Source organism: Stenella coeruleoalba (genome assembly GCF_951394435.1).
Source record: "Stenella coeruleoalba genome assembly, chromosome: 10".
NCBI lineage: Eukaryota > Metazoa > Chordata > Mammalia > Artiodactyla > Delphinidae > Stenella > Stenella coeruleoalba.
Window position 1 is genome coordinate 22690759 of NC_137156.1, and position 16715 is coordinate 22707473.

Below are 16715 nucleotides of genomic sequence, written 5' to 3' on the forward strand. Positions count from 1 at the left end.
TTCACTGTCACTGGCACTAGTGGGTTTTTTGAATGTATCAACTGCTCCTTCAGTCTGTAGGTCTTCCGGGCATCTGCCTTTGGCTTCAGGAGCATAGGGCAGGAGGTCTAGCCGGGTATATATTGCACATAACCATCTCCCCAACCTATCTGCATAAAGAGACCAGTCTTCTGTCCTGAAGATGTTTAGCAGTTTAAGATTCTCTCCTGCTCCACTAACCTCTCCAGTCTCTACCTAATATAATCATGGGCTTGAGGAAGACTAAAAGGAAGCCAAAACTCATAAAGGAACCCCTGGCTTGGATTGCAGGGGATGGTGTGGGTTTGCAAATAGATGGGTCTGTGAGGCCGCAGGGTGTCGCCAGAGTAAGGACGGCACAGGAGCGCGCACGGCCCCAGGAACTACAGTTCCCAGGAGGCCTTGCGCGGACGCCCGGGAGCGGGGCTATCCTAGGGTGGGGCCTGTGGACTGCGGCGTGTGGGGAGCTATCGCGGCTCGGATGGCCGGGCAGGTGAAGGACCGCGAGGCCTTCCAGAGGCTCAGCTTCCTGTACCAGGTGAGTCCGCGTTGCGGCGCACGCACAGGGAGGCGGCCCAGTGCGGAGGGCCCCCACTGACGGCTCCTTCCCTCAGGCTGCCCACTGCGTCCTCGCGCAGGACCCCGAGAACCAGGCACTGGCGAGGTTTTACTGCCACACGGAGAGGACCATAGCGAAGCGGCTCGTATTGCGGCGGTGAGAGGGGTGCGGAGCCCGGCGGCGGGCTGGACGGGGGAAGGAGGGGAGAGGGAGAGCGGGCGCCCAGACCACCACCCACCTCCGCCCCCAGGGACCCTTCGGTGAAGAGGACCCTCTGTCGTGGCTGCTCTTCTCTCCTCATCCCGGGCCTGACCTGCACCCAGCGCCAGAGACGTGAGTGCTCCCTGCTGCCGAGGGGGGATGTTTGAGGAACACCTGTGGGCTGGGGGAGGGCACGGGCAATGATCCGTTCCTCGATGTAGATGGGTGCCAGGTGTGGGATTTGGAGGCGTCGGCTTTCTCCAGCTCTGAGTTAACTTAACTCCACTTGGACAAACTAGGTCTGGGCGGTAGAGAAATGATGTTGCCATGAGAAGCAACCTCGCTTGTGCATGATAATAGATGTTATTCGACATCATGGAGGACATGATTCCCATAATCATCCATTCATTCAATAATTATTTTTCTGAGATGTGTCAAGTATTGCTCTAGAGTCATTATTCTCATGAAATTATAGTCTGATGGGACAGACTAAGACAGAAACAATTAGAATAGCGAAGAAAAATGCTTTAATTAGGGAAGTAGAATACTAAGTTACTTAAACCAGTGATGGTGAGGTTCATTATAAGGGAAGGGAGTGGGAGATGGAAATCCTAGGCATTTGTGAGGCCTCAGACAAGAGAGCTTGTGGTGCTGTCAAGGAACTGAGAGCCCAGGAGGCTGGCTCTGAGGTGGGCAAGGGCAAGACAGGAGGCCGGAGAGGGAAACGGCAGATCTTGAAGAGTCTTGTTAAGGAGTTTGGACTTTATCTTAAAGGGTACCAAGAGGGACTTCCCTGGTGGTCTAGTGGTTAAGACTCCGCGGTCCCAATGCAAGGGGCCCAGGTTCAATCCCTAGTCAGGGAGCTAGATCCCGCATGCAGCAACGAAGATCCCGCACAACCCACACGCTGCAACAAAGATCTCACGTGCTGCCACTAAGACCCAGCACAACCAAATAAATAAATAAAGGGTACCAAGAAAATGACAGACTTTATGCAGAGACCTGACACCATCAAATCAAGGTGGGGAGGGAGTAGAATCCCTACTGGAAAACGGTGGAGGCAAAACTGGGTGCAGGAGACCTTTTCTTATCCTAAACCTGGGCACTCTCTTTTCCCCACATGCACCCCAGGCTGCAAGGCTCAGCGCTGGACTGTACAGACCTGCCTGACATGCCAGCGCAGCCAACGGTTCCTCAACGATCCTAGGCATCTGCTCTGGGGAGACCGGCCTGAGGCCCAGCTGGGGAGCCAGGCAGGTGAGAGGTGGTTGAGAAAATGGGGGGTACCCCAGGGGAGTAGGGACAGTGGGTAACATAGAGCTGCGGTGGACACATTGGTGGGTTCTGGGTTGGTGTGAAAGGTGCCACAGTCTTAAAAAACTAATTCTGCTCATCTACTCAGATCCCAAACCACCACAACCCCTGCCAAACACAACCCACCGCATTCCAGCCCACCTTCCTGAGGAGAAAGTGCAGCCTCAGAGTTCCAATCGCCAGTGATGGATTCACCCCGTCTTCCAAATAAATTTTAATTCTCTTTAACTTTGCATGATTCTGTTCTGTATTTCAGCTCTTAACTCCATTTTCCTCTGTTTCTGTCTGTATTTCTCTGTCACCAGCTAACCTCTTCTTTGTCCTTTTAGTCCTTTGTCATTATCATCCTCATACTCCCACCATTCAGGGAGATCCCAATTACCACTTGGCCCCATGAAGCAGCTCCCACTTCCAGGACCCTGCCTCCAGTGCCCCTCCAGCCCTGCTTCCTCAGTGCAGTGCCACGATTGGAACGCAGGCTCCGGGGTTGTCTGCGAGGCCCTGATCCTCCTTAAGGCAGTCCATTTTTAGGTAGCCCTGACTGTTGGCTAAAGGGCTGGACAGACAGACTGCTGATGCCACTGATGCTGTTTTTAAAGGAGGGGAAAAAAGTTTGGGTGGGGTTGGTGGAGGGAGGGTTTAGATTCTCCAGGCCCACTTCCTTTTGGGTCTTTTCCCAATCTCTGTGTTTTCTTCTATAAAATTCTACTAAGAGAAGTTGTACAACCTGAACTAATAAAGTCAAAGGTACTAACAAACGGACACTGTCAAATATTACACAAGTAAGTTCTGTAGGTAAACCTTCAAGGTTTTCTTGAGAATCAGTAAACAACCAAAATTGTTTTATTTGCTATCCCTAGACAATTTACTCGAAGTCAGAATTTCAGACTGACCTCTTTGCTAGGTGCCAGCTAATCAGTTTACCCCAAAAGTAGACAAACAAAATTCACTCTTCCCAGAATGCAGTTTCCTCTCTTCCCTTTCTCTTGTAAAGCCTGGTTGCACTTATTCATTGCTGCATAAAAATCACTGCATAACGTTGTAGCTTAAAACAGCAATGATGTGTTATTTCCCCTGATTCTGTGGGCTAGACTGATTGAGGGCCTGTCTGGGTGGTTCTTCTGTTCCGTATGGCATCAGCTGGAATCACTCAGCTGCATTTAGCTGGAGGCTGGTACCTGGTCTGGAAGACTCAAGAAGCTTCATTTGCATGTGTGCACCTCATTGCTTCTCCATGTGGCCTTGCTCTGTAACTGGCCTTGACGTCCTCACAGCATGGCTGTCTCTGGGTGGTTGGACTTCCTTACAAAGCTTCTGGCTTCCACAGAGAGTATTCCAAGAAGACAAGCTCCACGGTGCAAGTGCTTATCAAGGCTCTGTCCTCATCACGCTTGCTAATGTCACCTTGACCAGAGTAAGTCATGTGGCCAAGCCCACGTTCAGTGTGGAAGGGGCTACACTGGGGCGTGGATACTTGGAGGTTCATTGGTTCCTTGAGGACCACCAGTGTAGCAGTCTACCACATCCTTGTTTTGCCTTTGTCCCTGACTCATTCTCTTCACTGATTCCTTCACATGCCAGTACACTGTATGCATGGAAAATACTTATCAGTGTGCAAGTAACTAAATGTTTCTAAGTTATTCTTTGACGTTTATTTCTGGAGATAGTACTCAACGGGTCAACTGTAGCAGCCAACACAAACATGTAGCCTGAAGGTGCACCCCATGCAGGCCTGGACCCTTTGTGTCCTCAGCTCACCTTCCTTGGTTCCCTCCTTGAGTGTCATTTCTGAGCTGGTTGGTTCTTATGCACTAAATCTGATTCTTGGCCAAGTTGTTTTGAGTGTGTTTATGATTGCACATGACTGAACATGTCCACAGTGGGATAGCACTGGGATTCCTCTAACTAGAGATCATAGCCCTCTTCCTCCTCCTCCCAAAACTCTGTCCTTTTTCATATTTACTTATTATGATAGAATAGTTGTCAGTATGTGCAAAAATGGATTTCCTATAACAAAGAGGAGATCAAAGCCCTATTATTCAATAGTTTTCTTTAATGTTTCTAAGCAATTCAATAATTCAAAATCTGTGCTCTTTTAGGACCTGTTAGATAAAATTAAATAGAGGAGAGAGAAGAAACTTATGTCATCCCAACTGAATCAAAAAAACAAGGTCTGGGAATCCCCTGGCAGTCCAGTGGTTAGGACTCTGCACTTCCACTGCAGAGGGCTCGGGTTCCATCTCTGATTGGGGAACTAAGATCTGGCAGGCCGCATGGTGTCGCCAAAAAAAAGGAAGCAAAAAGATTTGAGGAAGGTAAGGGATCTAGTCATTGTTGGTTCAAAACCTCAGGAGCTTCCTAGGTAAAATCTGAAACCAGCCCCTGTACATGGAGAGCAAGGAGAGATCAAAGAAAGAGGCAGACCACTCCAGATTGGTAGGTGGCAGGTTTAAAATAAGCAAGGACACTTACATACGAAGCTTTGTCTTGGGCAGCAGCAAGACGAGTTAGACCTCCACACTCACCCACCAGAATCTTAAAAAGTTTATATAGAGGCCTTAATAGGGTTCAGTCATGCCTTCAGTCCAGATGGTCTCAACACCACCTTATTCTCTCAAAGCTATGCCCTTGGAACAGCTCCCACTGAGGGAACAGTGGGCAGAACTCACACTCCAAGGACAGGGGAGTGGGTGAGGAGCCCCTGATTGCCCGAGTCCAGTTCGAGGGTCAACCAGCAGTCATGTTTTCATGATTACCTCCTTCAACAGTCACGCAGATATCTGGGAGAAACTTCAGGCAGAGGGAGCAGCTAGGGCAAGTGTCCTGAAGAGGGAGCCTGCGCAGAGTATTCATAGTTCGCAAGAGGCTGGTGTGAGTGAACAGAGAGAGCCAGGTGGAGAGTAGTAAATGTGGCCAGGAGATAATGGGAGGCCAAGGATCTCTAGGCCATCATAAGGAAATTGACTTGTTCATTGGGAGGCCGTTGGAGGTTTTTAGCAAGAAATGACGTGATCTGGCTTAACATTTAAAAAGGATCACTCTGATCTAACAGTTGACTGGGAGAGCAAGATTGGAAGAAAGGAAAACAGGAAGCTGTTGTGGTCACCCATGTGAGAGGTGATACTGGCTTGGACCAGGGTCTTAACAGAGGGAGAGCAGTGTTCAGATTTTAGATCTAGTTTGAAGGTAGAACCCATAGATTTCCTGATGGGCTAGCAGAGGGATATAAGAAAAAGGACAAACAATTCCACAAAACTAAAGTTTAAATGGTCTCGTGATATGTGCTATAATATATTCAGAGCAAGATATTGGTCTGTACTTTGAAAATATTCTCTGAAAAGGATATTTTATGAATTCCTATTTGATCCAAATGTACAGAGTCCAGTATATCTCCAGCCCTGATGTGTGTATTAGTTTCCTAGGGCTGCCATAACAAAGTGCCACAAAATGGGTGGCTTACAACAACAGAAGTTTATCCTCTCACAGTGCTGGAGGCTAGAAGTCAAGCCATCCACAGGACAGTGCTTTCTCCAAAGGCTCTGTAGAAGGAGTCCTCCTTGCTTGTTCCTAACTTCTGATGTTTATCAGCAATCCTTGGTGATCCTTGGCTTGTAGATACGTCACTCCAGTCTCTGCCTCCAACATTGTATGGCATTCTCCCTGTTTGTCTCCATCTCTGTCCACGTTTCCCTCTTACAAGGACATCAGTCATTGGAGTAGGGCCCACCCTAATCCAATATGATGTCATCTTAACTTGATTATATCTGCAAAGACCCTATTTCCAAATAAGGTCACATTCACATGTTCTAGGTGGACAAAAACTTGGTGGGGGACATTATTCATCTCAGTGCAGGGTGGAAGTTGGATTTGGAATTCAATCTAATCATTCCCAGGGCTTCTGGAAAGTATACTGTATGTAGAATGGAGAGACATGCCATCACTTCTGTAACTCTCTATGAACTTTTCTCTCTGTAATGTTAATGCTATAAGGTTCTTAGCATATATCCTCTCATTATAAAGATAATCAAAGTACCTGATGCTGTCCATTGAGCCTTTTGAGGATCTGTTGTATAAATCGGGGAATATTTTCTGATTTCAAAGAAGAATGAGACAGAACAATAATTCACTATGTTAATGAACTAAAAGAGAAAAAAAATCATATAATTTCAGTAAATGTAGAAAAAGCATTTGACAGAATCTAACGTTTATTCCTAATAAGATCTCTCAGCAAATGAGGAATAGATGAAAAGTTCCTCAACCTTAAAAGGACATCTATGAAAAAGCTACAATTAGCATCACATTTAATGGTGAAAAAATGAATGCATTCCCCCTAAAGTCAGGAAAAAAACAAGGTTGGCTACTGTCGCCTCTTCTACTCATCATTCAACTAGTGGCTCTAGCCAGTGCAACAAGGCAAGAAAAAGAAACAAAAGGCATCCAGATTGGAAAGGAAGGAGTAAAATTGTTTTAGTTTGCAGAAGACATGATCATCTATGCAGGAAGTCTTAAGACATCACTTGAAAACTCCTACAGGGACTTCCCTGGTGATCCGGTGGTTAAGACTGTACACTTCCACTGCAGGGAGCGTGGGTTTGATCCCTGGTCCACGTGGGTTTGATCCCTGAACGCTGTGCAATGCAGCCAAAAAATAAATAAATAAAAATAAAAAGCTCCTACACCTAATAAGTGAGTTTAGCAAGAGTGCAGGATATAAAAAAAAATTGTATTTCTATATACTAGAAATTGTATTTCTATACACAATTAGAAATTAATATTAAAACCAGTACCATTTACAATAGCATCCAGATATTAAATACTTAGGGGTAAATATGACAAAAATTATGAAAGGCCTATGTACTGAAAACTACAAAATATTGTTCCAAGACCCGAATAAATAGAGAGATATAGCGTGTTCATGAATTGGAAGACTCAATATTATTGAGATGTCAATTCTCCCAAAACATGTCTCCCTAGATTTAAAGCAATCTCAAGACCTTTTTTTTTTACTCTGAAAGTCATATATTAATAGCCAAAACAACTCTGAAAAAGAATAACAAATTGGAATTAAAGACTTGAGTTCAAGACTTATAAAGCAATAGTAGACAATATAGTCTTGGTGTAAAGATAGACAAATAGATCAATGGAGCAGAATAAAGTCCAGAAGTAGATCAACACATATATGGATAACTTATTTTGGGCAAAGGCAAAAAGGCAATTCGGTAAAGAAATGACATTTCTTTACAACAAATGATGCTGAAACAATTGCTTATCCATATGCAAAAAAAGGTAACTTCAATCCACTGGTCTCCTCAGCCCTCCTCTCACCCATCTCCTAGTCACTGCCTTTCTCTATCTTGCTGCCCCTTTTCTGTCTCAGGAGCCCCTTCACCCCCTACCCCTTCCCTGCCCCATCAACCTTGGACCACAGGAAGGAGCAAGGTATCAGCTCCTCCCTACCTCCATGAAGTATTTCTACAGAGTCTGAGGATGGAGCCTTGAGCACAGGGTGGAGCAGGGAGGGCTGGAGTATTGAAACCCAAAGACCACAGATCTTCAAGGGTTAAACCTGAAGATCAGCACCTTTCACCTTCCCTTCTAAGAGCTGCTTTCCTGGCCTATCATATCCGAGACCATCATATTCCCTGTGTGAGTCATTATCCTCCCACCTATTGGACTTGCCTTTATCTTCTTGCTGTTACCTTGATGCTTGTTATAGGGAAGAGAAAGAGTCCAGGTAGGAAAGAGAGCCCCCATTTCCTTATGGCTTCCCCACCCTAAGTGGCAGAATTGCCCCATTTTCTGCCCCTGTTACCGCTGGGCTAGAAATGACTACACCTAGATATGCAGCAGGCTGTGGGAAGGAGACTGGCTCTCAGGTGGGCAAGGCCTTAGCCTAGTTGAGCAACCACGGCCTGGCTGGCCGAAATCTGCAAGGAGCCAGGCTCGCTGGGACTGGGTACTTGGGGTAGGAGTTTTCTGCATTAGAAGCTTGATTGTCAGGTGGGCAGACTGAGAAAGTTTAGGCTAGAAGCAGAGCAGGGAGGCTGCTGCCTGTTGAACCATAGTCCCTGCATCCCAGGACTTTCTGGGGTCAGACTGCTGCTTCAGCAGAGCGGGCCACTTCGTGGTATTTACAGGTCACAGAGATCTGTTTGAAGCCAGATTTCCCCTGCTATCGCCTTGAGGTCTCTGCTCAGTAGGTCTGGGGTGTACCTGAGAGGCACCCAGGATGCCTGGAAATCAGATTTCCATAATACAGTTCACCCTTCTATAAATTCTGTCCTTGGTTTTTATAAATTTTTATATGAAGTTAAATGTTAGCATAACAGATATGAGAATAAGTGAGAAAATTTGGTGAACGTGTGTACATAGATGCCTCGCAAGCTTAAGCATTAGGTGAGGGCGGCAGGTTAACTGTAGCCAGCACAGGTGAGGACAGAGGAACAGAGCTCAGGCCACCAGAATTGGGTGTCCTCCCTGTTTTAAAAGGTACCTGGGATTTTGCTTATACTCTGGTATGTATGGTGACGCCAACAGATCAGGAGATGATTACCATTGAAAAGATAGTTTTACTCTGGTTCCCAAGAAGTGAGGAGGGGGCGTTGCACATCACACTGAGCAGGGCCACAGGCAGAACACTGAGGTCGAGGTCAGTTGCAGATAGAGAGCAAGCGGAACAGCAGGAAAGCCTGGATTGTGGTTTTTGTGGGAAGGAACTGGTGAGGCAGGGCAACAGTGGGCCGACCAGGTTTGGCATTGCTAGTTTGAATAATCTTAGCGAGCTCCAGGGTGTAGCCCTAGTTGTCTGATGCCTGGTGCTGGGGCGGTTAGGGCCTAGGGTTAATGTCTCACAAGCTTAAGAGGGAATAAAGCAGGTGGGGGGGGGGGGGTGCAGACTCCAGATTGGTTAGTTTGCATGTCAAAGGGTGAGCTCCTGGGAGAGCTGATTGCTATCTCTAAGAGTAGGCTAACCCCAGGAGGGGCAGTCCCTCCCTAATCTGCAAGGCCCAACAGGTCAAAAACTTCAGAAACTAGAAAATATGGTTAACATACTCACACCCAGAAGTTACAGGTCAGAGGCCTAGGGTCTCTGCTGCAGGATAGGCTTCGGGAGAGCGACTGACTAGTCCCAATGAAACAGGGAAGGGGGCAGGGCACAATCTTTAAAAGAGTGATAGAGCCCGAGGACATGACATAAACTGATTAGAACCAAATAGGTCCAAGATGGCAGACAAGTTGACTTCCAGTAGACCTTGAGCCTCAGTATATGCTCATTGTAACATATCAGCAAGCTAAATGACACACCCACAGGTGCCACGGCAGTTCCAACACCGACCATCAAAAGACCAAAAAAGTGGGTGGTGGCCCGATTTCTGGAAATCCCCACAACAGCTGGAATACTCCTCCCACTCATTAGCCTATGAAATTACCCACTCCTATAAAAACTGACAACCCCATACCTTGGTGCCACTCTTCACCTTCTGAGATGGCCCAGACTCTGTGTGTGGAGTGTTTCTCTCTAAATCCACTTACCTATCACTTTATCTCTCACTGAATACTTTCTGCCATGAGACATCAAAACCTGAGCTTCATTAAGTCCTGAAACCAGGTGTTAACCTGAGATCAGGCCTTTTACCTGATCTCAGATAAAGGATCGTGGGGGCTTCCCTGGTGGCACAGTGGTTAAGAATCTGCCTGCCAATGCAGGGGACGTGGGTTCGAGCCCCGGTCCGGGAAGATCCCACATGCCGTGGAGCAACTAAGCCCATGCACCACAACTACTGAGCCCGCATGTGGCAACTACTGAAGCCCGTGCACCTGGTGCCCGTGCTCCGCAACAAGAGAAGCCACCACAATGAGAAGCCGGCGCACCGCAACGAAGAGTAGCCCCCACTCGCCGCAACTAGAGAAAGTCCATGCACAGCAACAAAGACCCAACACAGCCAAAAATTTTAAAAAAACAAATAAATTAATTAAAAAAAAAAGACCGTGGGTTTTGGTCAGGTTCAAGTTCCAATCTGGGTTTAGGCTGGGTTCATGTCCCGGCACGTGGGTTCAAGTCCCAATCTGGGGTGCACGGTTTCACCAACACTTCCCTTTCCCGTATTGCTTCCTGATCCTGCCCTAGTCTGGACTGAGATAGTTCTGGAAACTTCACTGGGGCCCAAGAGTAGCAGCTCCTTAAGAGTGTTCACCCTGGCATCTCAAAGGATGTTTTCTCCTCATAAGGGGTAAAGACTGGGACTTTTTTTTCCTGAAACTGAGTAAGTAGGTAGGAGGGTCAGAGAAGGAGCCTTAGGATGGGGGAGACAGGAGTCCAGAGGAGGATTCTGTCCTCAGACTCTGTAGGCTGTGACCAGATTTATTTACAAGTTTCTGTTTGAACACCTGTTTTCAGTTCTTTGGGGTCTATACTTAGGAGTGGAATTGCTGGATCATATGGTAGTTCCGTTTTGGGGGGAACCACCAAACTCTCTTCCACAACTGCTGCACCATTTTACATTCCCACTAGCAATATACAAGCATTCTAATTTCTCTCCATTCTTGCACTTGTTATTTTGTTTGTTTATTATAGCCATCCTAGTGGGTGTGAAGTGCTATCTCCTTATGGTTTTGATTTGCATTTCCCTAAGACTAATGATGTTGAGCATCTTTTCCTATACTTGTTGACCATTTGTACATCTTTGGAAAAATATCTATTCAAGACCTTTGCCCCCCCCCCTTTTTTTTGTCACTCTGCACGGCTTGCAGGATCTGTCATAGCACTGGTGGGTGTGTCATTTAGTCTGCTAATGTATTACAATGAGCGTATACTGAGGCTCAAGGTCTACTGGAAGTCAACGTGTCTGCCATCTTGGACCTAGTTGGTTCTAACCAGTTTTTGTCATGTCCTATGGCTATGTCATTCTTTTAAAGGTTGTGCCCTGCCCCCTTCCCTCCTGTTTCATTTCCACTTGTTTCTCCCAAGGCCTCTCACCTTCTGAGATGGCCCACACTCTGTCTGTGGAGTGTGTTTCTCTCTAAATGAATCCACTTCTTATCTATCACTTTGTCTCTCACTGAATTCTTTCTGCAATGAGACATCAAGGACATGAGCTTCATTAAGTCCTGAGACCAGGTGTGTGATCTCAGTTAAAAGACCATGGGTTCAAGTCCCAGTCTGATTTACACGGTTTCAGTTCCTCACAATCCATCAGTGTTCTGGCCTCTTAAAACAATTGCTCATGTAATAAGCACTCAAGATTTTCTTGAAATTCTGCCTTGATATTTGTTTGTCATTTCTTGCATCATTGCTGTTTTCCTGATGTGTTTCAGCACTTATCTTATTACATCTAGATTATTAAGCATGTGACTGATCCTTGAATTTCTGTCTCAGCTGCTGCATTTGGGTTCTGCCCTTTCTCTCTGTCTTATTACACAAGGATTAGGAAGCATTCCCTGAACAAAAGAATTTTCCACCATCTCGGGGGTTGAATATGAATTGCTATTAACATCTGAATTTATATTTAGAGAAGGTGGGTGTTGTACAACCAAACCTCTTAAACTTGCAAGCTCTCCAAGGTCACCTAAACCACACTGTTGATCTTCCTCCAGTGTGCAGTTACCCTGGGGAGCCAATGATTTCATAACATCCATTCCAGAGATGTGTTTTTGCTGAAGTGAATGATCCTGAAATGTTTTGGGTTCTGATAAGTATATAGCCAAAGTGGATACTGACTCCAGGAATCCTGATCTCGTAACATTCTCCCACTAAAAATCACCGGGAGCTATCTATGATTTAGGCATTTAGAGGGTTTTTTCGTCAATTTCTGTCTTCCTCGGGGCTTCACAGCGTTGTTGAGTCTTCCGCTTGGCAGAGCCTTGCCAAAGCAGTACAGAGCTGCGGGCTGGGAGCGGCGGCTGGGACGGGCCCTGCCCCAGGCGAGCAGGGACGGAGGCCCGGGGTGCGCGGATCCGCCTACGGCTGGCCGCGGGGCCAGCTCCGCGACACCAGATCGGTGTCTCTGCACGAGTTCCTGGAGTTTTGTACCCGCACAGTCCAGCATTGTGGCTGGCGGATAGAGGACGTTAAATAACCGTTGGTTGGTTTAAGGAATGACCGACGCAGCGATGCGTCTGAGCTGCACAGCCGGGAAGCCGCAAACACTCCCGGGCCACTTCTGGGTCTGGCTCTCTTTTCCAGCTGCTGAGATTCTTCCTTTCCCTTTCCCTTTTCGACTTCGCTGGGAGGTCCTGCTCTGACTCCCACCTGAGAGCTTCCGCTGGTCTCTCCCTATTGTCACGCTTCTCAGACACCGCCCCATCCCCGCCACACACACACAGATATGGGACTTGTCTTGCGAGTTTCACGGTTCTCCCAGCTCAGATGTGTTCCCAAGCTTGGACATGCCTTTTGCTTCCCAGAGGTGTAGGGAAGAAGCAATTCGACTTTGTCCTTTGAGCTTCTTGTTGTGTCTGGGAAGCGTGGGACGCTGTGGGTTAGTGAGAAACCAGAGGAGACTCAAGGGACAGAGTTCACGGTCCTTTTTTCCCTCATTGGAAATTTGCAGTACCTCAATAGGAGGATTTTTCCTCAATATGAGGGGAAAAGTCAAATTGGAGAAAGAGCCGAGAGGAAGAAGAGAAGATGATGGGCTCCGGTGCTAGAAAATAGTTCACGAGAAACCTAATGCAGTCTAAAACCGGGAGGAAAAGTGGCTTTGCAGAAGTTCCTCTGCAGTTTCATTGGTCACAGATTGTCAGTTTCCCTCGCCCAGAGTCCGCTCCTTTGGCGCCACCTTGTGGCAGCTCCACCCGGCCTGAGTTGCGGCTCTTGTTCTCCGCTGATTGCGCGTCCCTGCCCTCACACAGGGCCCCTCAGCTACCCCAGCTCATTCCAAGTACACAAATAGCGCTCAAACCTGATTTACCTAACAGTGCCCCAACCCAAGAGATCCATGTCCCTTTCGCCTCGGGACCTCTGACAGCGCGGGCTTCTACTCTAGCAGAACCAGAGACCGCTGCCCTGGTCTGTTCTGCCTTCCCTTCCACCCTTTGTGGCTGCTCCATCTCGGGCATTTGCCCTTGGCTGGGATGCCAGTCGCAGTGCGTGGCCACTGGCCTAGCTGAGATCGTCATTATCTGTCCCTGAGATTTCTGCCAAGTTTTCCTAACACACTTCTTTTCTTCCAGTCTTACTCTCCTCCAAAGACTCTGCCAGCCACCAGAGAGATATTTGTAGAGCAAAATGTCATTTGATCCTTCCCCTACTTAAAAATCTTCAGTGGCCCACACAATCATTTCTAGAAAACATAGCCCCAAATTGCATATAGTCTTGAATACATATAAAACAAAAGCTATCAATATGTAGTATACATCTGTAAAGCATTTTAATTGCAGAAAATGTATGCCAAAGTCACAGTAAATAACATTGCACTACAAACTATAGGATGTCAATAATTTGCTTCCCTTTAATCATTTTACTTACAAATTACTACTGGCCTTAGGCTGACTAGTGGCCCCTAATCACATCCTAATGCCTGAAAACTGTGAATATTGCCTTAGATGGCAAAAGGGACGTTGCAGATATGATGAAACTGAAGATCTTGAAAAAGGGAGGTTATCCTGAATTTGCAGGGTGGGCCCAGATGTAATCACAACGGTCCTTATCAGAGAAGGAAGGAGGAGTCAGAGTCAGAAGAGAAGGTGATGTGATGATGGAAGCAGAGATTGAAGTGATGTACTTTTAACGGTGGAGGAAGGAGCTACAAACCAAGCAACACAGGCAGACTCTAGAAGCTGGAAAGTGTAAGAGAATGAGTTTTTCCTTAGAGCCTCCAGCAGGAACAAGCCCAGCTGACACTCTGACTTTAGTCCACTGAAACTAATTTTGGACTTCTGACCTCAAGACCTGTAAGAGAATAAAATTTTTTGCCCCTCAGATGAGCCCCTAAGACTTGGAGGATCCAACACAACTTTTCCAATTCAAATATATGGTTCTGGTCTGGCTGGAACAATGGTCTTTCAGGATCATTCTTGAGTCATACTAGGGAAAATCAAGAAAACCATGAGTTACCTTGACACATCATAGCTACCAAAAATGTTTACTGAATTTATGGGGACTTCCCTGGTGGTCCAGTGGTTAAGACTTTGCGCTTCCACCACAGGGGGCGCGGGCTGGATCCCTGGTCAGGAAACTAAGATCCCACATGCCACACAGTGTGGCCAAAAAGAAAAAAAAAAAGAAAAAAAGTGTTTGCTGAATTTAAACGGATCTCTTAAATACATCACTGGTTTACATCAGCTTGCAGAAACTTTGCTTGTCCACCAGGGGCCAGCCCACCCTCCTGCACTTGCCATTATTAACCAATGTGCAGAATTGTATCCTACCAAATCAGCAGCCCCACTTCTAGCACGTCTGCAGAAGAGAACCCAGGGAATGTATGTCCCAGAATCCCCATAGCTCAAGTTCAAGTTTTCCAGTGGGAGAGACTTGCATGAGATATGGGGCCCAGAAGAGGGAGATCTCGCTATCCATCAGGCACATGAGTGAGCAGGCACGTGTGAAATTCTCAGCAGCTACTGTACTAGGTTTGACACCCACCTGCTTTGCCTTGCAGACTGAGACACAGGATGGGAGTTTTCTCGCAGGTTCTAGAGAATTACAGCAATCTCCCGGAAAGCTTGTGAGAACCACCCACCAGTTCTTTGAGCTGAGGTCTCCAGCATTTGCTTCCTTAACTTTCCAACTTCAGCTCCTCAGAATTTTGGTGGTGACTGGTATTATTTTCCTATATCTGCCATAGCAAATTACCACAAACTTAGTGGCTTAAAACAACATGAGGCCTTTCTCACCTTCTGAGATGGCCCACACTCTGTGGAGTGTGTTTCTCTCTAAATAAATCCACTTCTTACCTATCACTTTGTCTCTCACTGAATTCTTTCTGTGATCAGACATCAAGAACCTGAGCTTCGGGGCTTCCCTGGTGGCATAGTGGTTAGGAATCTGCCTGCCAGTGCAGGGGACACGAGTTCGAGCCCTGGTCCGGGAAGACCAACTTCCCGGGCAACTAAGCCCGTGCACCACAGCTACTGAGCCTGCACTCTAGAGCCCGCGAGCCACAACTACTGAGCCCGTGAGCTATAGCTACTGAAGCCCGCGCGCCTAGAGCTCGTGCTCCACAACAAGAGAAGCCACTGCAGTGAGAAGCCCGCGCACCACAATGAAGAGTAGCCCCTGCTCGCTGCAACTGGAGAAAGCCTGCGGGCAGCAATGAAGACCCAACACAGCCAAAAATAATAAACAAATAAAATAAATAAATAAAAATAAAACTTAAAAACGAAAAAACCAACATGAATTTGTTATTTTACAGTTCTGGATGTCAAAGTTTGAAATAGGTTTCACGAGGCTAAAATCAAGATGTCGGCGAGGCTGTGTTCCTTCTGCAGCCTCTAGGAGAGAATCTGTTTCCTTGCCTTCTCCAGTCTCCAGAGGCTGCCTGCATTACTCAGCTTGTGGCCCCTTCCTCCGTCTTCTGAGTCAACAATCAAATCACTGTGACCTCTGACTCTGTCGTCGAATCTCATTCTCTAACTCTGACTCTCCTGCCTTCCTTTTTCACTTGTAAAGAACCCTGTGTTACATTGGACCTGCCTGTATAGTCCAGGATAATACTCCCATCTCAAGAGCCAAAAAGTCCCTTTTGTCGTATCAGGTGACATTTTCACATGTTCCAGGGATTAAGACATGGGCTTCTTTAGGAGACCATTGTCACGCCTACCACATGACTTCACTGATGTTTGCTCCCCAGATTTTCAACTGTGGTAGAAACTGTTATTCCTGTGTTAATTTTTTTATTCCTGGAATACCAGAGTAGGGCTGTTTTTCTGAAAAAGCCTACACTGATACAAGAAGAGCTGAAAAATTGTGCTCCTATTATCCCGAAGTCTCCAAATGGTGCTGATTTCTTAATATGCAATAGGTATAAATTAGGCAATGATCTTGCCGGGGCAATGGAAGGAGGAAAAAAAGGAATCATCAGAAAGCACCTGTCCCTTGTCCATGGTGTCTGGTCCTCTTGGGCTCTGGGCTGCAATTTTCCTGTCACACTGACCCCAGCCAATTCCTGACTGAAAGGGCTTTTAACATGATTTGTGTTCAGTTCTTGGATTTGTCATCTTCTCTCTGTCCTCTCATGTATCTTCATGTTTGTGTTTTTCTTCTCTTCCAACACTGTAGTCCTGCCTCGATTCTTATCATTGTACTCTTCCTGGCTTGCACACAAGTAAGCCAATTCTCCAAGAAGAAATTCCAGACACCTCTTCGTTATTTGTTAGTTACTGTTTTTATTTGGCTGCAGAGTTTATGGGGCAAGCTCTCAAGTTTCTTAACTTTCTATTTTACAAAATTGACTATAGGGCTTCCCTGGTGGCACAGTGGTTAAGAATCCACCTGCCAATGCAGCGGACAGGGGTTCGAGCCCTAGTCGGGGAAGATCCCACATGCCGCGGAGCAACTGAGCCCGAGCGCCACAACTACTGAGCCTGCGCTCTAGAGCCCATGCTCCGCAACAAGAAAAGCCTGCGTACTGTAACAAAGAGTAGCACCTGGCTCACCACAGCTAGAGAAAGCCTGCGTGCAGCA

At 46.8% G+C, this 16715-nt stretch overlaps 1 protein-coding gene across 3 annotated transcripts; it reads left to right on the forward strand.

Annotated features, from left to right (window-relative positions):
- The first annotated feature begins 468 nt into the window (after positions 1-468).
- On the forward strand, positions 469-16715 carry RPP21 (ribonuclease P subunit p21). Of its 3 annotated transcripts, none has more exons than XM_079933375.1 (5): positions 469-556; positions 633-733; positions 828-910; positions 1910-2035; positions 16490-16715. In XM_079933375.1, the coding sequence occupies exons 1-5, from the start codon at positions 500-502 to the stop codon at positions 16513-16515; spliced, it is 393 nt and encodes a 130-aa protein (XP_079789501.1). In that variant the 5' UTR covers positions 469-499; the 3' UTR covers positions 16516-16715. The 3 variants fall into 3 exon arrangements, with proteins under 3 accessions (XP_079789501.1, XP_079789502.1, XP_079789500.1); XM_079933376.1 differs by lacking the exon at positions 16490-16715 and adding an exon at positions 2181-3915 and having other exon boundaries at positions 1910-2042; XM_079933374.1 differs by lacking the exon at positions 16490-16715 and adding an exon at positions 2181-3915.